The sequence below is a fragment of the Ptiloglossa arizonensis genome, chromosome 5, assembly GCF_051014685.1.
Source record: "Ptiloglossa arizonensis isolate GNS036 chromosome 5, iyPtiAriz1_principal, whole genome shotgun sequence".
Taxonomy (NCBI): domain Eukaryota; kingdom Metazoa; phylum Arthropoda; class Insecta; order Hymenoptera; family Colletidae; genus Ptiloglossa; species Ptiloglossa arizonensis.
The window spans coordinates 26,342,090-26,369,869 of NC_135052.1; the positions used below are offsets into that span (position 1 = coordinate 26,342,090).

General features: G+C 33.6%; 4 protein-coding genes across 11 annotated transcripts; 1 reads left to right on the forward strand and 3 right to left on the reverse strand.

Moving 5' to 3' along the window:
• Positions 1–231: 231 nt before the first annotated feature.
• Positions 232–27,738, forward strand: Hdm (meiosis specific with OB domains hold'em). Of its 3 annotated transcripts, XM_076312218.1 has the most exons (9): positions 232–1,172; positions 3,639–3,716; positions 25,111–25,242; positions 25,572–25,840; positions 26,333–26,555; positions 26,627–26,743; positions 26,831–26,990; positions 27,077–27,284; positions 27,367–27,738. In XM_076312218.1, exons 3-9 carry the CDS (start codon positions 25,143–25,145, stop codon positions 27,565–27,567), a joined length of 1,278 nt encoding a protein of 425 aa, XP_076168333.1. In that variant the 5' UTR covers positions 232–1,172; positions 3,639–3,716; positions 25,111–25,142; the 3' UTR covers positions 27,568–27,738. The 3 variants fall into 3 exon arrangements, with proteins under 3 accessions (XP_076168333.1, XP_076168332.1, XP_076168331.1); XM_076312217.1 differs by lacking the exons at positions 232–1,172; positions 3,639–3,716 and adding an exon at positions 24,635–24,656; XM_076312216.1 differs by lacking the exons at positions 232–1,172; positions 3,639–3,716 and adding an exon at positions 24,876–24,996.
• On the reverse strand, positions 9,044–15,548 carry Gnmt (Glycine N-methyltransferase). 3 transcript variants are annotated; one of them, XM_076312228.1, is made up of 5 exons: positions 15,407–15,548; positions 12,979–13,344; positions 11,314–11,449; positions 11,114–11,234; positions 9,044–9,966 (listed from the first exon to the last, which is right to left on the reverse strand). In XM_076312228.1, exons 2-5 carry the CDS (start codon positions 13,310–13,312, stop codon positions 9,676–9,678), a joined length of 882 nt encoding a protein of 293 aa, XP_076168343.1. In that variant the 5' UTR covers positions 13,313–13,344; positions 15,407–15,548; the 3' UTR covers positions 9,044–9,675. The 3 variants fall into 3 exon arrangements, with proteins under 3 accessions (XP_076168343.1, XP_076168346.1, XP_076168344.1); XM_076312231.1 differs by lacking the exon at positions 15,407–15,548 and adding an exon at positions 14,176–14,236; XM_076312229.1 differs by lacking the exon at positions 15,407–15,548 and adding an exon at positions 13,603–13,758.
• Positions 15,686–19,548, reverse strand: LOC143147190 (zinc finger protein 706). Of its 4 annotated transcripts, XM_076312238.1 has the most exons (5): positions 18,800–19,542; positions 18,364–18,604; positions 18,029–18,227; positions 17,463–17,607; positions 15,686–17,387 (listed from the first exon to the last, which is right to left on the reverse strand). In XM_076312238.1, the coding sequence occupies exons 4-5, from the start codon at positions 17,604–17,606 to the stop codon at positions 17,298–17,300; spliced, it is 234 nt and encodes a 77-aa protein (XP_076168353.1). In that variant the 5' UTR covers position 17,607; positions 18,029–18,227; positions 18,364–18,604; positions 18,800–19,542; the 3' UTR covers positions 15,686–17,297. The 4 variants fall into 4 exon arrangements, with proteins under 4 accessions (XP_076168353.1, XP_076168356.1, XP_076168354.1 ...); XM_076312241.1 differs by lacking the exon at positions 18,029–18,227 and having other exon boundaries at positions 18,800–19,548; XM_076312239.1 differs by lacking the exon at positions 18,800–19,542 and having other exon boundaries at positions 18,364–18,793.
• Alphasnap (Alpha-soluble NSF attachment protein) lies at positions 19,981–24,473 on the reverse strand. The gene is made up of 5 exons (XM_076312232.1): positions 24,278–24,473; positions 23,425–23,621; positions 23,079–23,344; positions 22,845–23,018; positions 19,981–22,704 (listed from the first exon to the last, which is right to left on the reverse strand). Exons 1-5 carry the CDS (start codon positions 24,367–24,369, stop codon positions 22,555–22,557), a joined length of 879 nt encoding a protein of 292 aa, XP_076168347.1. The 5' UTR covers positions 24,370–24,473; the 3' UTR covers positions 19,981–22,554.
• Positions 27,739–27,780: the final 42 nt, after the last annotated feature.

The window sequence follows — 27,780 nt, forward strand, 5'->3', positions numbered from 1 at the left end:
TTTTAAACACTATTCGGAAATTTAATTTAACTATTATTTATAGAAAAAAAATATTTTTGTTTTTGAACAATAGCAGAGTTCATGTGAATAACCTCCTAATTTGATTTAAAACTTAATATCTGCAGTCTGATTGTTAATAATATAGTTATAATTCTTTTTATTGTCAAATTAAATGAGAAACAGAATTGTTTACCAAATAGTTTAATATTCTCATAGATTTTTCTGTTGAAAATTTCATTCTTATAAAACTGTATATGTACAATTTTTCTTTATCTTATGTTGTTTTTATAGCTCAACAACAAATCGAGGAGAGATCTAACAGGAGGATAAATATATTTTCATAATAATAACATTTACCTTTTATGAAACACTTCAGAAGAGGAAAGGGCCCCTCAATATAATTACCTTTATACTTCTAAATAAACCTAACAGGGAAGAACGATTGATTTAAAAATCTTCATCAATCAGGTCGCTTGTCGGCATCATTGACGCACCTAACATTTTTGCGCTAATCCATTTTCAAATTTACATACGTTTTTATCAAATGCATGACATAAAATTGCGTAGAAATATCAACAACAAAAAATATCACACTATCGTGATTTAAAAACGTCATAACTTATTGTCATCTGAATATGCACCTTAAATATGTACTGCGCGACATACGTGCACATACTAATGTTGCCGGTAAGACAGATTTTCCACGCATACGCATTAAAAACGGCATCAGTAAAGGGCCCTGATAGTGTGAAATTGGGTGTTATATGATATCCTGCTTGGCTGTTTTAGAAAATTATTTTAATGTTTTTTGAAAGAATTTAGAAATTCATTTAGTGATACGGAATCTATATTCATGCTTATACACCCGATGGTGTCAAACTAGACTAATTATGACGTTCCATAGATTGGTTATGCACGTTACTGTCTCGCTATCCGCAGATCGCGCATGCGCAAAATATCCGGCACTTCTGACAATACAATACAGACCAAGAAAACTAACAATTACACCGAGTGTTTACCACGCGTGTTAAGTATTTCCTTGATTTGTATCAAACGCTCGGGGTGAATGATGGCGTATCAAGTGTAGCACGTTGTGTCTGCAAATTAGTGTGCATATTAAACAACTTGATAGTGCTGTAGTCACTCGTGTACACTCAAAACAACTGAATCAGGTTAGATTTATTCTTTCGTATCTTATAACACAATCAACACGTTTACCGTGAAAATTGTCAAAATTGAGCAAAAGAATCAATCGTAAAATTAGAGAAATTATATCAAGTGTATAAGACTTTGTGTATTTGTATATTTTATTTGTATTCGAATTGTACTTTCTACCAACTTGATACGCTTGGTGCGAACGTTGCCGTCGTTCGGTGTGAACACAGTCGAATTAAACGCTTAATGCGCACTATTTTAGTTTGCGTATTGAAAATAAGTACGACGCGACTAAATCAAAGACGCAGAATCATCGTGCAATACGAAAAGCACGCCAATAAAGAAAACAGGATGCGTAAATCGAGCTATCTGTGTCTTTCCAACGAAAGTAATTTGCGCAACCCATTGTAAATACACGGCATTCACGGAAGCCGACAGCAATATTAGATGTATATATCTTGTAACTACGGCGTGTATATATATTCATATACTATTGCGCGTGCGTCTGTGACAGCGCGTTTGCGTTCACGGAAGAATCGTCTAGCGATTCTATCGTCCGTTTCTCTTAACCTTTGTTACAAAGACGGTTCGATGAAGTTGATAAAGAAATAGAAAGGAAAAATGAATTTTCGGGAGATGTCTGGGAAACGAGATATTTAATTTGTGATTAGCGACATTATCGACAAATCCGTTTAGTTGCGTTGCCGCCGCCACAAGAAAGAAACCATTGAAACAATTCTGAAGGACAATCAAAGATGGAAAGTACTGATCTCACACCGTATTAGGATGAAGCAATTAATCGAATAAGGCTAGATATATTCCGTTAGCTTAAGCTTAAGACCTAAACGACCGTGGCGATGAACAAATACACAGGCAGCTTCGGAGATATGATTTTTAATAGTGTGGACAAAATTTTTAAACAAAAAAAAAGTCGATTTAACCGACGATTCAATAGAGCGAAAAATCTCGATAATTCCGAAATGAACGGAACCGTTAGTGATTCGAAATTGTTTGCATAGTGAACAAAATTAAATGAACGCTTACAGTAGAATCTCAATAGACGCACGCGCGCTTCGTTGTTGCACTGTGTTGACTAATGCAAAGAGTGGTTACTTAGCAACGAGTGCCATGTTTTTCATTTGAAAAGCATCTTGTAAGTAAAGTTCTCGATTCTTGCAAAAGTTTTCCACCCCTTTTCCTGCGACTATCGAAGTTCTACCGTATATTTCTTTTAGCCATGAATGTCGAGATTGATATAAGAGGCTACCCTCGAGAGTTTCAATTCTGACCGTTTGTGTTTCTTCGATTCAAGCAGAAGACAGTTGTGAAAATAAAATCCTACAAAAAGTTCTCTACTCGTGCTTCGCATATTACTAATTGACAGTTTCAATTTTCGAACATTATGCAAACTACTACTGTCTTTTTCTTCCATGCAAGCGGAGTGAACCTAACCTACAAGGATTATCGAGATTTCGCGTGTAACTGCTTCGAACGCAGCGTTAATCGACGATTCAAAGCTTTAACCAAAAGATCCAAAAAGTTCGCGTCCAATATGAAAAAAAAAAAAAACAAAAAAAAAACAAAGAAGAGAAAGGGAAACGAGCAAACGCGCTGACAAGGACACCTATGCGTGTAAATATTATAAATATTAATAGGAGCGAATAAAACGACAGGCGCAAGGGAGAGTGTGCGTGTTCGTACGAGAGAGAGGGTGAGAGAGTGTGTGCGTGTCAGAAAGAGAGCAAATAGTTCTAATCTCATGTTGCGTAAGGGGAGGAGAAAAAAAGATGAATTATTGAACAGTTACGAGGACTTTGTTAATTAGGTTTTAGCGGCGGAGACGATATAGCTGGCTCTATCGTAGTTTCTATACTTAACGAACGCGAAAGTTTAACATGCCGTTGAAATAAAATATGAAAAAAAAACCGTTTTTTCTAGCAGCTCAACAAGCCACCAAGCGCGTTGATCGAGGTCTTGAAACGGTGCGCGCCTGCTCCTTTTTAACCGCTGAAAAACGAGTCGGTCCGCTTGCGATTCCAAGCCATGATGCGGCCATTTTGAGTAATTGAACCGAATAAAACACCGATCGAGCAATTTGCTTTCTCTCTAGACTACACATTCCTTTGTTCATCCTTGCGCGTTAATCTCAGCGCTGTGTTACCTAACCTCTCAAGGTTACATTCCAGACCGCGAATGACGTGACAAACTACTCCGTCTCTTAGGACATCGACTTGTTGCACCATTATGAATTGAACTTATAAGAGAATGTTAAAGGGTTTCTAGTCAAAGGGATACGAAAGTTGTTCTGTACTTTCATCGACTAAATTCCGACTATACTACGTCCTAACCTTACTTTGTTCCGCTCGAATTAAGCAACTAATTAAATTTATTTACAACCTAAAATACATACTTTACTGAATTTAAGTTTCAGCTCATTAATTTATCGTTGAAAATGATTTAATAATATTACGTTTAACTTACAGAAGGACCTCGTGTAACTAAAACCACGTGACTGTGGAAGTATCGCATTGATCCATTGCGTCTCTCGTCACGAGTGTATCGTAAGTCACAGTTGGTTGAAACATGCAAAAAATTCGATGAATGATTAAAAAAACCGATGTTTTGGAGGTTCTATTAAAAAAATGGGTGTAAAATATCTTCTAAAGGAGGTCTACTATTATACATAAATAATAACGTGTATAATTCTATTGTTTGTATCTATTCGTGGGATAACCTTCATCCCGTCGGTTTTGCCGCAATCACGTGATTTTGTATACAGTCCTGCGAGTTGAACAAACTACACGTATGTCAGCGCTACGACATGTAGACTGAGGACTTTCCGTAACGCATGCGCCTCTGACTCGAAGCCCTCTAGCGTGTCTAGAATAAAACGCAACATTCTTACGTTATTCTGTCACTCTTTATTCCCCGCAACAAGCGATTTCTCTCCCGTCGAATTCTACGAGTAGAAAGTGTTACGTTGCATCTCGCTCGATACTTGGAATCGCAAGGAGATCCCTTCGCTCGGTTCGCTATCCGAGAGCTTCTCTTTTCGCGCGCGTTTTTTCGTCCCTGTTAAATGACTCTATCGGCAACCGTAAGTCGACAATCGAAGATTCCAAAGCAATCCACACGCGTCAAGAATAACGAAGACTGACAATTTTCTCTTTGAATGTACACGACATACCGTTCGTGGGTTCGATCACTTAACGAGAAAGTAAACATGGAAATTAATGGATACTTTGTAATTTCTGTTCAATACACAAGATGTAATAGTTTGCAATGTTGTAAACATGACCTTCGGAGGAGTCTACGGTCCAAGAAACCATAATATGTACATATTTCGGTTGCATTAAATCTTGAAATCTATAACTTTCATTTCAATATGCAAAAACGCCAACTTCTTTGCAAAGGAAACTTTAAGCTAGCGGTTCTCAACCTTCTTTCGCATATCACGTACCCACTACGAAACTCAGGTCAAGTACCATTTTGCAATACGTATCTATTAATTAATTTTCATAAAGATATTTATCATATTTATACACGGCGAATGTGATAAATCGTCGATTAATAAAATAGTACAAGCAATTATCTTTTCAATTAAAATGTCAGTTTAATGACTTGTTGCAGCCAATAATTATGGCCATTGTCTCTTTTTCGTGCCTTGGTACGTGCATATTTTGTTCGTGTATGGTGACTCGACTCGTTGGACGAACTATAGTTTTCCAGACACGCGACTAGTTCATCGGTACGGAGAAAGAGGATGTGTTTAGTGCGCTATATTCTCTTCGAATGTGAATCGTCCAGTGTAACCTTTAATTTTACTGGTTGCAATTCCGGTTGAGAACCGCCGCTGGAAAGAAAATAGAAAAACTGTAGAACAAGTCTAACGTTCGACTTACGGATCGGTCGAGTCGTTGGGAACGCGATCGACGAATTTCGTCGTCGTGGATACATTACTGCTGTCTGCATCTTTGACAAAGCAACGATAAAACTCACATTTCCCATCGACGAACGGTATATAAGCGCTCGTTCGAAGGTGGACTCGGACGCCGACGGATGACTCGTTGTCGGCTGCACGGAGTCGTGAGAACAGAAAACACAAAATGGGAATAACATATAAAGGGATAAACATGTGATATTACGATTTTTTATATTAGCTACTTCGCAATAATAAATTATCACCGTACGCAAAGGGAGAGGCGTCGCGACACGGGTCGTCGTCCTTGATTTATCGCCGAATACAAAGGTGTTACTCTTTCACAGGGCCGTGCCTAGGTATTTCGGTGCCCGGGGTAACAGTGGAGTACAGCACCCTTCACCCATGCGCTTCGCGGTAGATACAGTGTGTTATAAAAAAAATGTCGATCTTGAATTTTTGGAGAAAGAAACCAAAGTAGATAACGATTATTTTCGCAAACTATGCGGACACTATCGTGGTAAAATAGTTAATTTTATTTTATTACTTTTAGAGGCGCGCTTATAGCACGGCACTTTCTGTCCCTACCTTGTCACGGCCATGCTCTTACACCCTCATTTTGCGAAAATTCCAGTCGTGTTCGCTTTCAAATATTTCACTTGTTAGAGTAATCGTGCGATGTTTATCGTCGGCCAATTTCATCGATTTAAATTTACCATAATGTTGCTACAATACTTTAATCTTTATACGTTAATCTCCAATCAGGACTAAGATTTTCACCGAAACATTGAAAAATGCATTTAACACTTGATTGAAAATTTAAATTAACAAATTTGGGCAACGATAAAAAATGGTTAATAGTTTATTGGCACGATCGACAATTATCAAACGTTCAATGGCTAAAATAAGCTGAACCCTTTTCTTCGCTTCACACGCTCGTACTTTTTATTTCGAATTTTTATTGACTAGACACATAACTTTATTTTAGTCAAATATTCAAAAATTTGTACAGTACACAGAGTGTTCCATTTATCGTGAGCACCTTAAAATGTTCGCGGTTATTGAAGATATGGAGAATTAAGAAGAAATTGCACTATTCAAGGTCATCAATATTCTCTTGTAGATATTTGGACGAGACCAATGAACCTAGAATGACCTTGAGGATGAAAAGACATGTTATCGGAACAAATTACAGTATTGTTATAGTGTTAAAAACAATTGAAATACAATTAACAGTGGTGGGGATAAGTCTGTGACAGCCTGAGGACAGTGCTATAAAAATAGTAAATTTCTCAGATTTGTAGGTAAACCATTTTTATTTATTATTGTCAGATTTGGCGTATACATTAATAACACAACTTCCCTTCAATTATGTATTCGTATCTTCAATAAAGCGCAATTAAGATGCTCCTGATAAATGAGACACCCGGTATACTAAATTCTTCGACCTCGGGTTTTCTCAATTTTTGTTCTTTTAGTGTCAATATCACTCAAGCTTGTAATATTTCGTCTTAATTGACCGAATGAAAACAGAACTAAGGGGACAGAAGACGAATAGATCACGAAAAATATTCAGCTGTTCGCAAACATTTACAAGCGTGTTTCGCAATAGAACAAGGTAAGAAGCAAAGTAAGAAAAATTCTTTTGCGGAATAAAACTCACACGTGTACACGACGACGACAGTGATCGCTGCGACGATCGAAGAAGCCGTGATCGTACCGAATTTTTGTGAAAATGGTTAAGAGAAGTCTATAGTAGCTATCGAACGAAATAACAAAGAAATAAAGAAAAAAAAAATATTATTATTATTATTATTATCATTATTATTATTATCATTATTATTATTATTATTAGACGGTGGAGGGGGAATTTTGCTATAACTAACACTTCGTCCATTTTTCTATATGGGCAACTTGTTGCACTGTAATCAATCCTCGGCCTTGTAAATTCTGTCCTTGTCATTTCCGGACTCTTCGGTCATCGAGTGCCGCGAGGGATCGACCTATCTATTGAGATACGAATATATCTTAACGTTCAATTCTGCCATAAATATGATGATAAACAGAAGGCAGAGATTCTTGAATAAAACCAGAACTCTACCGGCATCTTGTACACTGCGTGTTGCGCGTCGTGTTTTCTCCGTCACAATAGGAACCACGTGTTTTAATGGAGTTGACTGTACAAGCATGGACACGCTCTGACACGCTATAGAAACGCCAACTGACGCGTGTCGCACGTGGCAAGCGAAAGGTGCCCATAAAGTCTTGGTTTAAATAAATGAATCATTTACCCAAAACATATTCTGGTTAAAGAAAGGAATGTTTATTTTACTTTTCCAGTTATGTGCGACAGAAATGTGTGGAACGTAATAGAACTAGAAAGATATAAGTATTTACTATTCTTGCTATATATATATATATACAGTTAATAATTTACTGCAAAGCCTGGTGGATCCTTTCTATAGAAATGTAATTATTAAATTTTCACAAGTACTCCCCGGTTAACAGGTTAATACTCCCAGATTACAAATAATTCGAACAGATGGCGCTTCAAGAAATGGACCTTCTGTTTTTTAATTGTCAAATATTGTTTATTGTTTGCCCTTTATGTTTGACATTATATTTTAATCCTGATCTACTGAAATCCAATCAATCGATTCTTTTTCTCTACAAACAACATTTCGAACATATCTTTCGCTATATGGTTAGATTTTAGTTTCTGATAGAACAATGTTCTTGACCTTTTCGACATTAAGGTTGTTATGGTCTTGATCCAAGGATCGTGCCACTCGGTGAACGAATGAGCTTCCGACTCTCGTAAAAATCCGATCGTACGATCTCGACGCGAGCCAGCGAACGAACGCGACGAACGAAGACAAAACTATATGCTAGCCCTGCGCGCGCAATGATCGTCGCGTGTTGTTCTTGTTGTTCTCAGTCGGAGCGATCGTAGACGGCCGATCGATTCGCCAACGATTCGTCCAGGACACCGGTACGAGTCTCCGGATCCTCGAGGAATCAGCGGAAAAGATATCTAGAAAACTTATCAAGTGTCTGTACTTCGGCTTCGAGAGAAACACTGTGTCTGCAATGTTGACTACGGAAAAAATTATAAAATATCGTTGTTCTATTTGCCTAATTTAATCAGCGTAACCTTAAAATCTTCCCGTACAAGCTAACCGATTCGACAACTTCGGCGATACAATATTTATTCGTAAGATTGACGTTGAAATCATTACGTTACTACTATTTTTTGTTCTTTACTAATAAAAACTAAAATTTGTATATTTATCATTTGTGCCTTCGTAATTATATTATCAACGGATTACTGAGGATTTCCCGATGAAAATAAATTCAAATATAATATTATACGGCCTATTTTTTATTATACGTTATTCAAATCGTTTGTGAAAATTCTCAAATACGTGGAATTAAAAATAGTCCAAATGAGTTTGCAACTTTTACAAATGTAATTGTCCGTTGGCTAGGTATATTTTTAATTTAAATAAAGTTTCTATAATGCTCAGCCACGGGATAGTTACATTCGAAACAAACATAGTGGAGTCGAGTCGACTCGAACGAAACCGGGGCACAGACACAAAGTTGTAGCGAGTGTTTTGTCGAACGAACACATTTTAGAATTAAGTGTTAAATAACAAAACATTAAGAGTACTCGACTATCGAAACGAAATCTCGATTTTCTGTGGTCTTACGTTGTTAGTCTTCCCATTTGTTTTTGAAACACGAAATGTATTTGGTTAGGAACGGCGATCGGAGGCGCGAGAACGATCAAGGAGCGTTACGAACCGTCGTCAACAACCGCTCGAAAGCATCGTCGAGAGATCAAATTGTAGCATCGAATGAAGCCTGGCTAGAATACTCAAAAGAAAGCTGCTTTCGAACTTATAATAAAAAAAGGTTAAAACTTGATGTCACGGTGTGTACATGGTTGAATCAATCCTCAATCAATGAATCATTTACCCTTTTCTTTATTATCATGTTTAATTTTCAAACAATTATACTTACTAAACGTTACTACGGTAGAAATGTGAAATTTTAATCGGTACAAAATTGAATTATGATTAAAAACGTGAAATATGTAAATTGGGACGATTTTCATATTGGTGTTTATAATTTTAATACCTATATTAACCATGTTACAAATATTGAAGAAGTCGACACAATCAACTATTTATGTACCTATTCTCAATTCTTAGCTTTCAAACTGAGATAAATCTACCCTAACAAACAAACCGACTGAGCTCGTGAGGTGGATCATCGTTCCAGGTGAGAGACAGACTCCTAGGAAGAAGACGATAAGTCCATTTTGATTCTTTTGTGTTGCACGAAACGTCAGAGACCATTTAGACCAACAACACTAAGCGTAGGGGTCTCTCACACGACTGCTTCCCCTTTCAACCGTTTCGACACTGAAGAGACAGCCATGACAAGTTAGCGTCTTCTTCGCGTCGAGCGGTAACCATGACAACACGGACTGGAGTGGAAGAACTCCAGAGGTCACGTGTGACAACACTAATTCCCGACGCGCGAAATAAAAAATCTTAATGTAAACATTGTATCAATTGTTGCTAGTATCGTCTTTAGATGGATTTTTCCATCACATGAATGTAAAATCCGGGATGCTTAACCTCTGCAAGGGACTTGAAGTCCCCATAAATGATGTGCTTCGCTCTGTCATGAAACGCCTCGTTCAGCATATTCGTAAACACGCTCAGTTTGTGAGGATAATAGGAGAGCCTGAACTCGCTGACGTGTTCCCGAATTTCCTCGTCCTCAGCATCGTCCAAGGTGATCATATAGTCGAGAGTGACGATCGCTGGCTTTCCGGAAACAAACAACACTGAGGCCTTGATGGTTGTTTCGTGTTGGCTCTGAAAGCATGCGCCAAATGTGTTTTTCAATGGTAATAGTTTTTAAAGAATAGAATTATGATTTTGTGTAACGTAATTGAAAACGTAAAAATACTCCTTAATAAAAAAAGTAGCGTAATCAATTTTTGTTCAAGCTCGTTAAATTTACAATAAAATGCGAAGGTAGAAAGTATCTCTTTCTACACTACATTTAATTTTCTCTCTAACGATATTTGATGCATATGATAAAGAGCGGTCTATTTAAATTTATAGTGTTGTCACGTGTTAATGAAGAAATAGTGAAAGAAGAAACAACAATAATTATAATATCTGCTCTTATTATGAAAGTATATACTTTGTAATAAACTTAAATCGACCAACTAATGTAAGTTCCTATAAAGACTGTAGAATCGTTCAAAATAAGCAACAAGCAAATTGGCCCATCAAGGTTACTTTATCTACCCATCAAGACAGAAAAGTCAAAATCTATACACTTACTAATAAAATTACTCTAATTCATGTCGTGTTCGGACTCATTTTAATCGGAAGAGTCTCAGTAGTACCTTGATTAAATTTAACAGTGCACTACTCTGTATGTATGTTTAACACTCGCCGCATTGTTTCCATAGCACCTTTAAAACTATGAATAGACACCTTTCTTCTATATTTGAGATAAAAATGGCGCGTCTACCAACTTTATTCTTTGTCTAGAACAAGGAATTAGGCGAATGGAACGCCGACTGAACAATGAATGAAAGCGGAACGCGGTAAAGAAAGAGACAACAGTATAAACAGAGAAGGTTTACTCCTCAATGGTTCCGAGAGGTCAACTCGATTGACACTTACTATTGTTATTCTTCTTCTGTTTTTTATTTTTGGTATGAAAGGCGAAAAAGATTTTCAACTTTTTAGTTACACGAGCAAACATTTACCGAGAACAATAATAAAAAGTCTCTCAATATTTCAATTATAAGTAGGCTCTCGGAAAAAAAATTAAAATTTATATAAAAAGTAGGAAATAATACTTTTGCTCGTATAATCGAAAAATTTTATTACTTTTCACCTTTCTTGTTCACGGTAATTCGAGTAAAAGGAATTGAATATTACTTTTTTTTGTACACACACGTAAATGTACATTTTTCGAAAATCAACTCTTCAAGGCACTTACGTTGTAATATATGCATTTTGCCGGTATGTTACCGGTATCGATTATGTAATCGTAATTTCTGTGATCGATCAACAGTAAACCACCTGGTTTCACACAGCGCTCGAAATTTAATAGTGCTTGCCTGCAAATAACAGTAAATTTCAATACGAATAAAAAAATTTGTTCAAAGATGAGAAAAGTTGACACACTTTGTACTCTACCTCTGCTCTCGTTGGTCACCAAACGTATCCGGCATGTGGGCAAAACTGTTTCCCAAGCAAATCACCGCGTCGAAGCCTTCTTCTATTAAATGATGAATATCTTGCGACAGAGTCAACCAATTCGCCTCTTCGATCACTACAAGAAATGGACAATGAATGAATATAGATACAAATCTATCATACAAGGCTATCGTATAAACTATTGTAATACAAGTACAAACAAATAAAAGAAGAAAGAAAAATAAACTTTATATGTATTCTCTCGGGTTATCAATTTTTGCATCATTTTCTCATTTTCATTTTCATTGCTTACTTACTCATCGTGCGATAATATTTACAATATTTATACTTTATTTATGTAAATGCTTAGAGCGATTCTGCAAATGTGCAAATCTACGTCACATTGCTGCAGTGATGGCCATCTAGCGTTTCAATTGTGTGACTACTAACCCTTGATCCAAATGCGTGATATCCTTCAATCGATTACTCATCATTCACTCGACTTATTGAATTTATTTAGATTAAAGTTTTATTTCGTATGTTCATCATGATATTTGCATATAAGATAATTGAAAATTAAAATAACGAGAAAGTATATATTCCCGCGTTATACGAATTAATAAGACTGATATTTGTTTAATTTTATTTAATGATAAAAACGGATAGTGATAATATTTGAATATTTGCAAAAATAAACAGTACCGTTTCTCGGTACGAGAAGAAATAACATTGAGCGGTTTTACTCGAATGGAAAAGAAGATATGTACATAAAAACCTTCACACGAAGTTTTTATCTGAGAATTTCATAATGATTTCGTTACCAATCGTACACTTAACATCACCAATCCACGAACATGTTTATTAATACCGATACTTTGATTCTACAATTATCATCCAGATAGTTGTATTAACGAGAGTCGTGCAAATTATTGGACGAAACACGCCTATGCCATCTATGAGAACGAATCGATATAAGAGTATCAATTTCGTACATAAATATATCAATCGTAAAAAAAACATCGTCACAATACACGCAATGTCAAGGATGAAGCATTAGCTTCCATAAATCGACCCGTTTCTTTGTTAATCTATCGTTATCGCAAGAAAACAATTGAAATTAAATCGCAGTCTTAAATTGCAGAGCGACGAAAAACGTTTTTTATCTTGTATCCCTGCAGCTGCGAAAATAACATGGGTATTTATTCTTGTGAATTTATCTTTTGGGATTTGGCAAATTACGAAATCGAAAATCGCTCGTCAAGTTTATTTTGACAATTTAACGTACATTAATTTAAAAAAACCTTCCATTTTAACGACTCTTTATTATTCTTATCCTACTCTTGTTTTCCTTCTACTTTCGTTTATGTTTTTATCGTTGAATTTTAAACTTTGCTGCTTTACTTTATTTTTTATTAGGGCAATTCTTTTTTCTTTCTGCACAAAATTTCGTTCTATTTTATACATGTATATATATATATGATGCAATAAAGAAATTATTGTCGTTATGAATCTTGTATACCATCAATATCAATTGTTATTATACTGTTTTTATACCACCATAAACGAATAAGTGCGTTTCGACTTACAATTAATAGAACGCGATTTAGACTAGTTTTTTTCAAGTCACTGTACGCACGCGTTTCATACTGAAATGCCATTTCATACCCCAATTATCGAAAGCTTCTTCCTTCCGGCGCTCCCATCTAGCCTTCAAAGCGTATTTCAGCATCTTGTCCGATGCATCAACGCTGACAACCTCAAAGCCTTCCTCAAGAAGCATTATCGAATCGACACCCGTGCCGCAAGCCACGTCCAGGATTCTATGACATTCTTTGTCTCGAAGCAGGCCTACCAGAAAGTCCCGATAATTTTGTGTCCTTTGCTTCTTGTCGCCGATAAACACTTCCCACACCTTCGCTGCTCTCCCGTCTGCATATTGGTCACGAACACCCTCGGCAGCTGTGCCGGGGGACCGGGTACGAAACACCGAATCCATCATCTTTTATCCTTTTTATTGAAACGTTACTGAAACTGATGACGTATCGGAAATTAATTCCGGACTGTACACGCACACTTAGGAACAAAAAAATGACAAGCTTCGCATTATTTCATATTTTGCAACACGATCAAAAAGAATGTACATTTTAAGACAATAGTCATCGAACTTAAAGCGCGTGGAAGTCAACCACACAAATTTCATAATTTTCAGTAAGCTACTTATTGAAATATTATAATTGATAGTCATAAATGTAAAATACGATAATAATTTTCTTTTGCCTGGAATTTTACCGAAATTTAACAAACAACAGTTTATAGTTCAGCCAAATGCAACTGATTACATTTTTAATACGAAAGAAAATGAAATAATAAATTAAATAATGAATTCAATTTTTCTCTCTGTCACTTTATGTTAACACAAGCGTCTTGATTCATTGCTGTTAGCAAAAGGTTGGCAATCACTGTTATATATATATACATACATATATACTTATAATATATATACATATAATCTACATTGTACGTGACCACAAATGTAAACAGACCAGGAGGTCATTAAGAATATATGGATGTTTCGACAGAGTTGAGCAAGTCAAAACATCAAAACATCAGCGTCGATAAAATGATGTACACGAGCAAGTCAAACGATAATTTATGAATTGTCTATTACTGTATTTAAATAATTAGAGGCGTATATTTTCTACGAATATTGGAATAAATGTGTGAAAAATTATGGATAGCAGTGAGGGTGCTATAATTGTCTAACAAATATCATTCAATAACAAAGCTTTAAGTTTCGTAAAATTTTAAATACTGAAGTAATACAATAAAATTTAATTACATTTTTAATCTTTTTTAACATACGTGCTATCGTTTCGTCCTTTCGATTTTCTTCAATATTTTCATTTCTTCAGACAAAACTAAACTAAGGTTTAAATTGAACAAATTGAAATTTATCAACAACGGTAATTTAAACAATTATAGATGTATGTAGGGAATTGGATTTGTGTTGATTATTTAATAAAAATTAATAACATAATATATTAACAGAATATAATCTTTCCATCCCTGACTGTCTTTTTAAAGCTAGATCTTTATTCAATTGTACGAATACTAAGAAAGTTTTTATCTACATAGTTACATAATAATGCTTAGCTTTCGTTATAATTATTTACAATTTGTCCGAAAGTTTATTTAGTATTGGGAAAAATTCATTAACAAATTTTCGACGAATTACACAATTACACATCCAACGAATTCATAAGAAAAATGTTACATTAAGATTTTAGGGCGAATTATTAAAAATTTGTACATTATAAATTGAAATAAAGAGAATAATCATTATTCTATGATACATCAAACATTTAAAAACACATTCCACTAAAAAGTCATAGAAAAACAATTTTTCACAAACACGTACGTTAATTATGTATTAATTGGTTTTAGTAAAAGCAACATTAAAAGTGATGTTAAAGACAAATATTTGAAGAGAATTTGCAGCAAGATTTCAAATTATTATTGTAAGTTACGAACAAAGTGAAGAGGACAGAATAAATTTACAGAACTTTTTACGATTTTTTACTTTTTACCGTAAGTGCAAGGAATCGAAGTTACTATCGCATCGGTAGGATTAAAATGAATGCTAGTAATTTAAAACAGTATGTACATTTTCAATGCCTAGCTTTTCAGCAACGCAGTTTCGAATATTTTAATTATCTGTTTAATTCCAGAAAAATATAGAGATCGACAAAAATATTCTCCGATGTGAAAAAATATGACTAAGATTAATACATTTTTAACGAGTTTCTTATGCGTTATTTAAATGATTAGATTATGACAAATTCGTTATGAAATCCCGGAAACAACATAATATGTAGATATAGCTTTTGAAATGAATTTCTTTATTATGAATATAAACTTAATTATAGAAGAAATCTTGTATTCAAATAATAGATCGACTGTGCTTATAAAAATATTCTGCAAATTATATTCATCTGTGTGCTAGTTCATCCACTAAATGTAAAATAAAATAATAAGAAAAAAGTCTACAACGAGAAAGGTCTAAAAGGTTTAAAAAACAAAGTATAGTTTATACCTGTTTTTATATGAAACAATTCAATAGTTTGAAAAGTTTAAGAACGATGAAAAATAACTAAAACATTCAATTTGGAACTATAAAGCAATAACAGAGTTACGAAAAACAACACAATAAACTGTAAAGGTTACCGCGTGCAGTGTCAAATTGAAACTGATGTATATACGGACGTGCACGTGTGTATATAAAGTCGCCCGACCCATGTTGAATGATGTAACTTTCTTCCGAATTGAAATAATTGATGAACAATTATGACGCGGCAAAACTTAAATGAAATTCGCTGATTAAGAAGAAATAGTTGTTTTTCTGTATTGATACTTTTTTCGTGATTACAACGTGATATCATTATCACTCTATTGTTTTTCTTTTTACTCTTTATCGTCCAACCACCTCAAAAATGTAAACTGTAATAAAGTGAAACAGAAAATTGCTTAGACCCTCTTTCCTAAATTCAAAAGAAAATCATTGAATATTACGAGTAGAAAAAGTAATTAATTGACTGTAATTAAATTATCGGTAATTATAACAGTACACAAAGGTACATTGGAAATAAAACTTTTTGATTTGTAGATTTATAAATTGGTCGAAAATGACTAAAAATCGTTTTGGCTAAATAACAGTATAATTACAGTTTGTGGTGTAAAATTCTATAATTATTTTGTTAAAACAAATTACATAATTCGCGTACTTATATCTAACCTTGACACATGCTAAAAGTTCCTATACATAAATCTCGTCAGTACTGAACATTGATCGATGCATTCATAACGTAAATTCTGTAGATTTATAAACATATTTCGAGACATATTATAATATTTATAGAAATGAAACCTGAGAATAACAGATTCTTTAGTGAACAAGAATAAGAATCATATTGTACAGCGCAGCATTACCATAGATTTTTTACTGCACAGAGCAAATGTACAATGTAGAATACGTTTAACAAAATAAATTTATATTCGAAAATCAATCATTCTTGTGTGAATCAATTATTCTCAGTATAAAAGAATAAACGAATTTTAAGTACTAAATACTATGTTTCACATGTATACAAAAAATATTAAATTCCTTATTACACTTATATCTGTCTGCAAAAATGAATAAATCGGTATAAAGAAAGGTCAAGTACAAGACAAACACTTATGGCCAAAGCTTTGTAATACAATATTTTCGTCAGATAATATTCTTAAGTTTAGAATAAATGGCAGAGACATAGTAAAATGGCAGTTCCTTGCAAATTATCTTCTCTATTATTATTCACAATGCTTTTATACTCAAAAACTGGGTAATTTGAATTAATTGCATTCTGTCTAAATATTAATTTAAAAATATCTATAGAAACAGTTATTTTCATAATTAAGGAATACAGTACAAAAAACATTTGAATTCGCTGTGCATGTATTTCTTTTATTCTTCATCGTTTCTTTTTGGCATTTGCATCAGGATCTTTCTTCTCTAGTTATAGAAAAACGAGGTAATTAACACTGCTTTTCTGCCTGCGACATTGAAGTACATATAAATATTTAGAATTATTCTGCTAAATTAATTAACTTTATTTATTAACAATATACATATTCATTTACTTTTATGCTTAAGTGAAAACTTAGCAATCATGGATTAGATGCAGTATGTTTGACATCTTTGGAAGAAAATGAAATTTTTGTCCTGCGAGTGTCTTTGATAGTGTCATTATAATTTGGGGCCGTGCACGAAAATTCATTTGTTAAACGTGCAATAGTTCATTTTAAACACTAACAAGGTTTAATTTATTTTCTTCTTTGAGACTATGTAATGATCAGTTGAACGTTGAACTATATCACTTTTGTCATTTGAAGTAACTTCTTTTTTTTGCTTCATCTCCTGCTCTGCACCCTTATAAAAGATCCTACCCTCATATATTTTTTAAGTCTTCTGGTAAGTCATTCTTAGGATGTTTGTTCTCAAAGTGTTGCTTGTAAGTCTTTGGGTCTGGCATCTGTGCCTACGAACAGATCACATGTTAAACATTAAATTTATAACAGAGGCTGATCTTAAATTGATCCATAAATGTACTCACTTTACAAACTGTGCATACATGTACTAAAGCTTTTTGTGCTGCCTTTTTTTGGTCATTGGCACTGTGTCCTTGTTGCTTTTTTACTTTTGCAGCTTTCTCTGCTGCTTTAGCCTGTGATTGAATCCTCTGTTGTCCACGAGCCATTCTGAAAACAATAAAATAATGTTACCGTGTCAAATATTTTCAAATAAACTTCTATGTGTTTCAAATTTGTAAAAAAGTCTATATCAGAACAATTACTGTTATATCAATAACACTTAATAGCAAAGAAAGATATTTTCAATACTTTAAATTTACTTTAATTAAATGATAAATAAGAAATAAAAAATATAGTTTTTTTTTTTTTTCAAATAAATAATCCTATAAATTTTATAGATGTAAGAATCAGAATGAGGAAAATTAATAAATATATAAATATATGCAGAGATATATATATACATACATTTTATTGACCATTTTATAAATATGATACAATAATTTTATATTTATAAATATGAAAGACCTTTAACAGTATCTATTTACATTTGCTTTTATTTTAATGATCTAATAACTTAATTCAGACATACATTTAATAGCAACTTGAATATGGTATCTCAACAAATCTTCGGAATAGTTGCTTCATAAGATATATTTCTGAGCACTCAATATACTTGCGAAAGAAAATAATCACTCTAATACGTGCGAAAGATCACAGCACAGTGTTATATCCAAAGAAAATATCTCAAATGTTGAATTTTTCATCTTGTAAGGATGTTGTACCTATTTCTTCTCGTGTTTGGGCAACGAACATGGAATTATTTACAAATGAACAACAATTTAAAAACAGAATTGTTGCGTAATTGAAATACTTGCACTGAAGTACATATTTATTATTTTATTATCACAGACACACAATTATTACCTGCAAGTTTATTTCTTGAAATTAAATAACATAACTGCATTTCAAAACCCGAAACAACCGTGAAATAAAGCAGTATGTTATTTGAAATAGTATTTCAAGCGTCAACAAAACGTTATTTCGAAAGTGCCCAAGTCCGCATCGTACATCTTCGTTTGACTGCATAGTCCTCGTTCCTTTCTCTTTAACAGACTATTATTACGTACTTTCTCTTCTACTGAGATTACTCCGATATGTACCCAACCTATAAAAATCGGTGACCAAAGTGCCAAAGATAACCTCGACGTTTCGTTTCTTGTTATGTTACTATCGGGTACATTTCAGACAAACCGTAGAAACAATTAAACACGAGAACCACGTTTGCGAAATGAATCGCAACACACAATGGCAAGAAAAAGAACGTTCAGAAAAAACAATTCACGAGGAATGGATCGCTCACCTGTCCGTAGATGAACGTATTCAAACGCAAGATTCCTTTGCCACCTCGATGATCCGGGGCTCGATTTTCCGCAACCACGAACAGAGCAATTTTATCGGTTTTATATTTCTCCGTACGATCAAGAATCGTCGAAGAAAAAAGTATTTGTGAAAAGAGAATAGAATTTGCTTAAAATCAGTGCTAACGGTACATCTGTCGAGATGAGCGGTCTTCGATCATCCACATCTGAAGTACTGCCTTACGAACGGAGAGTCGTCGCAAATAACATACAGAGAAAGAGAGATTGAAATGATTAATTAAAATCCGGTACGACCACGACCGGTTACCATAAGCTTTTCATTTTTCAGGTCCTTGTTCAACGCTCGAGAGACTGGAGATTAAAATTGTTTTTGATCGATATTTAAATATTAAGACCTAGGTTCAGTGACCGCATTCTTGAATACGCAAGAAGTATACGTGCTTTACGTGTGTTGGAACACTTTCTTCCAATGAGAAAGACTTCATTCTATGTTATTGAACGCCATTGGTTGGGTTTTAATGCATTTGTAAAAGAATTAATATGCTTTGAATTATCGCACAGTTATAGAGGGGTTTGTATTCTTGTGATTTTATAATCAATCCTTCATTAACTTCCGAGAACAATAAATACGTTATGAGAATTAAAACATTTATGATTGGTTTGGAGTATCAATTACAACACGAACCAATCACATTTCATGTTTAATTCTTTTCTGTATCGTTCAATTTGGCGGCTATCGTATTCAATTTAAAATTTGAATCGACGAATGATAAATAAGTAGTGCATATATATAACAGTATTTAATTGCAATTTGCAATCATTTTCCCGTACTTCCAGCTCATTTATTTTCTACTTGCTATTAATTGTTGATTCATTCGTAAATTATAAAGTGAAAATACAAATTCATGATACATACACAAAAGGTAGAATTTGTATCCAATTATCTTTATTTACAAAGTAAATCTATCGTTTTATACGATTGACTACGCGTAATACAACATGAGAAATGCTATATTTTCTTCTACATAGTTGCTGTGTATTTAAGTTTTATATAAAAAAAATCTATGCATGCATTGAATGAGTAATTCCATTGAACTATCGACAAACTTAAAACTCTATTATATTGTCTATGCCGCTACCATTTTAGAGTCTGGAAAATGCGTACAGTGTTAAATTAATTTTATTGAATAGTATGTGGGACGCTTTATAAAGTGGTTACCAGTGTCTAGATATTTTTTGCTGCATATGGTACTACCCTTATTATCGATAACGGGGTTGTATAGCTTTGTAAGCACATCAACGTTACCATTAAAGAATCTATTATGCGGTGCTGTAAATTCTGTCGAAACACGACACGCTATTGTAAGTAGTCAGTGTGTTACATATATAGGGTCTCCCAAAATACATAGTACAAAAATGTTTGTGACAAATATTTTGAGATATCTAATATAACTTAAATCAAGTTACAAAATGTTTCTATGACTTTGAAGTAGTTTCATTTTAATCACAAATTCAAAAACGATATACACAATTCACCAACATACTTATATATACAGATAAATAAATAAACCTTTAGACATACGACAAAAACGATTCTCGGTATTACGTTTCCAGAGTATCCGGTATTGTACGTTCACTGACTTTTCTATTGTACAAAAAATACATCTTCCACGAACGCAGATGTAACAAAATAACACACAGATACAACGAATGAATTTTAACTATATTAACAACATTTAGCGCAGACAGAACATTATACATATTTGTTCACAATAACATGTTAATCACGGATTGTTGTGATGGCTACTTTCTTCCGAAATGAAGAAAAAAAAGGAATTATTGATTGATAAATTTTGATCAATTTAATTTTATGAATTATCGAAGTATCGAAAGAATGCAGCCACTGTCCTTAAATCGTGAAACATATGTGGAATTATACGATAGCCTGGTAATACAATTTTAATAGTGTGTAATTATGAATGTGATCATCAATGACAAACACTTTAAAAACAAGTGTATCCTCTCTTACTTTCCGAAGCAAACAATACCTTATATATTACGTAACAACTGTGTAGAGAACAAACTACTGTTATCAGAAAAGCAAGCACTAATCATAGATATTAATCAATGAATAGTACCCACTTATTCATAAAGAAATTAGAATTATTAAACTAATATACATATATACGTGTGTATATAACTGTATACAAAGAATTTGTTACATGGAAGATTATATGGTAGTATAGTCACTACTTCTCAAATACGTCTAGTTCCTGCGATTTTTTTTTCAAGAAAAAAATTAACCATCTTTATAAGTATAAGTTTCTTTTTTTTCTTTTTTGAAGAAAATAAACTGTAAATCATGTGCATTCAAAATTGCGCTACACTTCCTATGCTGACGTTAGTACACGTTTCATTACATTCTGTGCATGTAAGTTGTTGCTTCTATTCCTTCTTAACAATGGAATTTTTTTTACAGATGTGTGATAAATATATCCAAACGATGCAACTTGTTTTACATATAAAATGCTGCGATAAAGTTGAAATGTACAATCATTAAATAACATTAAATTAATGTGACATAAATTAAAATCGTTTACAACGTTTTAAAATCTTTGCTAATCTCTAATATGCACTATATGTATCTACTTCTAAGTACAAATATACATCCATAAAATCAACTTCCAACATTACAAGAATATAAATAATTATACCTTAGTAATAAAATAAAACAAAAAAAAAAGAAATTATGCAAAACACCAGTATATTTGCCCTTAAATGCATATTACAATCATATCCCCTACCTTTTCCTAAAGTTAAGTTTAACCGTCAATAGAAAATTCTCAATACTTCTTTAAAAATGCTACATTGTTATAAAAGAAATACTAATACAAGAATCAATTGGTACTAAATGTGTACTTAAAATATAAAATTATATATACACAATATTTTCCAGAACAAAATTTTGAAATAGAAAGGAGAAAATTCGACATTAACAGAAAGTACAATTAGTCTCAAAAGAAATTAATGCATACACCACATTTATTATTCCGATACTCTGGCAGTGTAAAGATAGCAACTGACAATCTACCATTTTGTTACAATTCCAGAAAAGACACGGAAACACTAAATTAGGTCGTAATTCAAAGTAAGACCGAGTAATAACTTTAATTTTATAATCTTACTATTAGTAATGATTAATTCAAATTACTAATTAGCAATAAATAGTGACAGGTTTTATAAACATTATACATTTAAAACTGCACCACATCTACAGAAATTGCTAAACTTATGAAAATCAATTGTTTTTGTTCCGATAATTCATTGCGATTGCATGCACTGAAATTAAATTGCACAAGCTATAACTCTTTGGCAAGCTATTTGTATATTTGAAAGTATGAATACTAACAGAGATCCAATATTATTTACTTCTATGTTTATTCGTATGCTCCGTATATCGGCATTTTGAATAACCTAGAATATAAGTTTCGTAGAATATTTGAAGTTCATTCTTTATACTCTTTGATGACAATATTCTATAAATACATGATAACTCAATAGATGAACATGTAATAGTTGCCAAGAGTGCTAGATGTTATGAAAAATATATTTGGGTATAAAAACGAAACTACTTTACAAGTTCTACTGAAAGCAGGGTATGATTTAAAAAAGGATACATAGAGAGTTGGATTAATAATATCATCGACAGAAAATAGCACAAAGAAGGAACAACCGATCAGCGTAGATCTGGATTATCGTTAACTTGCTTTTTAATACGTAATAATACTGTTGTGTACCACTGATCCAATCGTGAGATTGAATCATATTCCTTAACTGCTTCTGTAAAACCTTCAAGATGTTGCTCTTCAAGATGTTCTATTAGAGTCTGAAATAGACATTAAAACGTCTACCATATCAAAATGTAAGGTTAAACGAGTTTTCAGTACATTCCAATTTAGGATAATATATTTAAATTCTAGATCTTTTATTTTTATCAATACTGGAGTATATTTTTATATTCTCTACCTTTATTAGTTTGTACTCCCTGGAGTCTTGGAATGCAGGATATTGGTCTTGATAACGTTCAATTGCATGTTGAGCATTCAATACATCAACACATAGGTGACATAATGCAGCTCGAAAAAAGTACTCTTTTGCACTATATTTTAATAGAGAACTTTCTAAAGATGCAGAAGCAACCTGTAAAATAAGAGGCAGTAGTTTACTAGTTTCCTAGTAATTACTATTAATGTAACTTACTTCTTCATAAATTTGAATAGCTTTCTCATAATTTTCAAGTTGTGCAGCATATAGTGCAACTTTTAAAAGACATTTATTGGCGGATGAATTGCTTTCCTCTCCACGAAAGTAGTCTGCAGCTTGCTCATAATGATGAACAGCTTGTTGAAGATCCACTGCTTCATTTTCATACATTTCGGCTATACTTTGATGATGCTTGGCTGCCATTGTAAATCGACCCATGTCTGTGTAAATCTCAATTGCTTTTAGCAGACAACTAATTGCCTCTGTAAATAAATTAAAACTTTAAATTAAGTCAATGTCTTAAATATAATACAAGAAACAAAAACTATAAGTATAATCATACCATTTATATTAGATTTCTTAAAGCAATTAGCAGCATCTACATAATTATTGGCTGCATCATGGCGGCTGCCTGCTTTTCCATGCAACTCAGCTGCTTCGTAAAAAGCACTTCCAGCTGAACTCCACTTTTTTGCCATCTTGAACATATTTGCAGCACGTTGATAACATTCTACAGCTTCCTCAACTTTTGATGATCCCCTGCAACACTCAAGAATTAGATATAGAAACAAGAGAAGATAATTTTACAAAGAAGTAATTATTCTTAAGAATAAAACTTTTGTATAATTCAAAGTTTATTACGTTTAAAATTAGTAAGTTTTAATTCATGGTAAAAAAATATACTTTTTAAATTTAATTTTATGGTAAAAGAACATTTTAAAAGGGATACCAATGACATACAATATTAATTGCTGCCCTGTTTTCTTTTTATTTACGTTCGCTTCATTGTACAAAAACATAAGTTACACAACCTCTAAGTAATATAAAAATTACAAGTACGAAAATGATAGAAATATAAAATGGAGAATAGACGGTTGTAAATGACATAAAATTTAGTGCGATGAAAAAGTTCTATTTTCGTTATTCTTTAGAATACATCTTAATTTAGTTTTGACATGCTATATCATGACTGGATGGGGACTATTACATATACAGGTATACACGCATGTAAGCGTTCCTACGAAATAACAGAGCATCGACATGAAAAAATACCGCAGAGAAACGAAATATGCATTAATAAACAGGAAAATCATGAAACTAATCTAATTGGTAAATTGAACTAAATAAGTAATACGAACTACGGTACTGCGTATTAATGTCGGACGTATTCAAGCAAATCAATGTAGCGAACTTACCTGAAGAGCGAGCCAAAGAAGCCCTTTGAGCTTAGCTTCTTCTCGGCCTCAGCCAACAGCTGTATCGCTTTCTGTTCGTTGTCAGCCATCATTTCACACAATCGTGACACGCACAACTTTAAATAAACGTCTCAAATCATGAACTTCGAAGGAAAGTTCACCTCCCATGAATCGACGTCACTAAAGTCAATGAAAGTGAATCAAGTATCGTCCACTGCAGGCTTGCCAACTTCGAGGAGATGCGCGATGTAGTTAAATCTCGTCCGCAACAACGCTTCAATATCGATAGTCTATGAACAGCAGTTTTTTACACTTTGAAATTCTTATTATAATCATTGGGAACAAAAATATATCTTCTTTTATTAATTGCGAATGATAAGTACTTATAATACTCAACTGTTTAAGTATTAGAAAGAAATATATTTGAATGTAGAATAAATTCGGCAGGAGTGCTTTTTAATGTAGAATTGCAATATTTTAAATTTGAACGTGGTTGGTAGTAACGGCGCCAAACATTATTCTCTACATTTGTTTGGAAAAATAACATTCCAGACAAAGTGTGTTCGATTTAACGAGAAGAATTAAAAAGCTATCGATGATGTCAAGCGTATATAGGCAAACGTTGGGTTCGTTGCAGCCGGGTGCGCAAAATGCACTTGTGATCGGCATAATCTTAAATAGTTTTAACATGAAAACGATCGATGCCACAAGAACGAGGTGTACGAATTTTATTCGTGTTTGCCATTTTGGAACAAATTAAACGACTAATACACATAAAACTTTTATCGAATAAATTCATACGATTTATAAATGAATAAAACAAATATTTTTAGTTAATCACGGTGAACGAGGCGTGTGGACGTTCATGTTACGCGATTCCAAGGAAGATTGTATCAACGTAACGGTATGGGGCAGCGTCCAATACGTAAAAAAATTATCTTCGGATTTTCATATCGGCAGCGTAGGTTGGTACTAAATCGTCTTTGACATTATAGATTCTTTAAATAAAAAATTTAAAAATGTAAGAGAGCTCTAAAAGTAACAAAACACGGATAAAGACTGAATAGAACAATACAAAAAACGTGGTTAAGTGTCTTGCGATATTTAAGTCTTCCTTTGTATACAAGATATGACGAACTAATTGATAGTCGAATAACGTTAATGAAATTATTTGAATTCAAAATTTTTAACGTCATAAATAATCGCACGCGTGCTTAAAGTTTGATCTTAAAAAGATATAATAATTTTCATTTGAATTTGAAATCATTGTATAGTATGTGAATTTGATTCACAGTGGAGGTGATTAATCCGAAAGTGGTGGAGCGGCGTCCAGAAGATAGAAACGAACTTTTTGTCCCTTCCGCATCCAGCTCGTGCAGCCTGACGGTGAACGAGGGCAACGCGCTGGTGCAATCTCATGACGCACCAACACGCGCAATATACGAACCGTTGCTGATGCTCCCGATTAAGAACCTGACCGAGCTGAGAAGTCTGAAAAGCATTTTTGAGAACCTGGAAGCACTACGCGATCAATATGTCGACGTCTTGGTCGTCGTCACATTCGTACGTTTCGTGCACATCGAACCGATGGGGAGCATCGATCAAATTTTCTTTTTTTAAAATACACATATAAATGATATTAACATTTTGTGCACTTCGCAATATTCATTTTTTTCGGAATACAATATTTTATTCGAAATAGAATTACACACCAGAGCGAAAATGCTATCTTTCTTATTGAAGGTCATTTCAAGGTCAATGCATGTAAACATATTGATTATTGCAACAACATCGGGTACGATATTGAGATGTCAAAATTACAATATTCCTTTACGAAACAAAAGAAAAAAAATAATAATAATAATAATCTTGAAATTTGAACAAAAGGACCTTTAAAGAGATTCAAATCTTTGATATTGTTTTGCTCTTACGATATACATAATTGTCTGTTTGCATTGTACCGTTTTAAATTAACGGCAAATAGTAAGTAAGTGTTTTCAGAGAAACTGTAACCATCTTATCTTCTTCGACTTGTCTTATTTACACGCTCGATAGGTCAGTGATATACGTAATGTCATAACACGAGACGGGAGGAGCATAAAGTTCCGCAATTTCGAGGCGGCGGATGGATCAACGGACGAAGTGGTGTCTTTGGTGCTTTGGGAGAACGACTGGATCGAAAGGGCTGCTTTCTGGGAGCCTAAACGAACAGCGATTTTTCTTACAGACGCCCGCATCGCTTATGACAATTTCAAGAAAAAAACCATTTTATCCATAGGTCGTGCATTAAATAATATTTATTGTAAACATAACGATGATCATAATATTTTCATGCTTATGAATTTTCAGTTAGAAAAACTTTAATCATCGAAAACCCTAACGTGCCTGAAACAACGACTGTAAGGAATTCGGTACAGTATTATGATCCAGACGTGATGTCCGGTAGCTCCTTCGCGACGCCGAATCGTAAGGAGATCAAATTACGTCCGACAAACATTTGCACGCAACGAAGAAAAATCATTCCATTCATTCCTTTGTTCTCTTTCTTGTTAGCGGACACTATTACGACCGTGATGACCGTGCAAGATATCTCGAACAAATTGAATAAAAAATCGAAACAAGGAGAGAGAATCCAGTTCGCCACCATTTTAAAAGCCTACGTAATAGATATAAATGTGGACAAGCTGGGTCCAAGAATAATATCCAGACGATGGTACATTTCTTTCACTTTTATTTTTAATACCGATCGATTCCACTTAGTAATCACATTGTTTCATATGCTATTTTCGATGTTCGTAGCGCATTATGCAAGAGAATCGTTCTTGACGACCAAGACTCGTGCATGAATCTCGATTGTCCTTCGGGCAACGGAACTCGTTTACCTATGAACGTAATGAGTCTCAATCTAAAGGTGAATCTAAAAGATGACACCGGATATCTCATCGGTTGTAAATTGTGCGGAGACGCAGCTGAACGCGTTCTCGGTTGTACTGCTAACGAATTTCAGGTTGCTAGAGATTATATTGTATATGCGCAATAGAGTCTTCGATACGAATATCTCAATTCAAATATTTCGTGAACTTCTTTAGGCAATGATACTTCCTCAACGCGAAGATTTGAAATGGAAATACGCATTGGAAAAATGCGACATTCGCTTACATATACTTGGTCCAACGTCTGTCTTTCCGAACGCTGTATATAATATTTTGTCAATTTGTCCAAACGAAGATGAAGAAAATGATGAAGATACACAGATACTCAACGAATGTCTCAACAAGAATAACTTTTAAGTGTTGTTCATTAATTAACATTGTCAAAAATGATGAAATATTGTAACATTTTTTAATAATTTTATTGTTAACAAAATGTTTAGTAACATTACGTCCTTGTGTTAATACATTGTAGAATAATTAGAGAATTTTTGGGATAACGAGAAACAAATAAATCAAACTTTTAAATTATATTCATGTATACATCTGTGACACTTTCGGTCAGCTGATTTC

Bases quoted from the DNA above. Each gene is read 5' to 3' on its own strand.
- Hdm (XM_076312216.1), top strand. From the start codon at position 24,876: ATGTCAAGCGTATATAGGCAAACGTTGGGTTCGTTGCAGCCGGGTGCG. The intron at 25,841-26,332 runs GTACGTTTCGTG...CACGCTCGATAG, and splicing joins TCTTGGTCGTCGTCACATTC to GTCAGTGATATACGTAATGT. The intron at 26,991-27,076 runs GTACATTTCTTT...CGATGTTCGTAG, and splicing joins AGAATAATATCCAGACGATG to CGCATTATGCAAGAGAATCG.
- Gnmt (XM_076312228.1), bottom strand. From the start codon at position 13,312: ATGATGGATTCGGTGTTTCGTACCCGGTCCCCCGGCACAGCTGCCGAG. The intron at 11,450-12,978 runs GTATGAAATGGC...CATTTCTTGTAG, and splicing joins AGAAGCTTTCGATAATTGGG to TGATCGAAGAGGCGAATTGG. The intron at 11,235-11,313 runs GTAGAGTACAAA...TGTTATTTGCAG, and splicing joins GGTGACCAACGAGAGCAGAG to GCAAGCACTATTAAATTTCG.
- Alphasnap (XM_076312232.1), bottom strand. From the start codon at position 24,369: ATGATGGCTGACAACGAACAGAAAGCGATACAGCTGTTGGCTGAGGCC. The intron at 23,622-24,277 runs GTAAGTTCGCTA...TGAGTGTTGCAG, and splicing joins TTCTTTGGCTCGCTCTTCAG to GGGATCATCAAAAGTTGAGG. The intron at 22,705-22,844 runs GTAGAGAATATA...TGTCTATTTCAG, and splicing joins GGGAGTACAAACTAATAAAG to ACTCTAATAGAACATCTTGA.
- LOC143147190 (XM_076312241.1), bottom strand. From the start codon at position 17,606: ATGGCTCGTGGACAACAGAGGATTCAATCACAGGCTAAAGCAGCAGAG. The intron at 17,388-17,462 runs GTGAGTACATTT...ATCTGTTCGTAG, and splicing joins ATGTATGCACAGTTTGTAAA to GCACAGATGCCAGACCCAAA.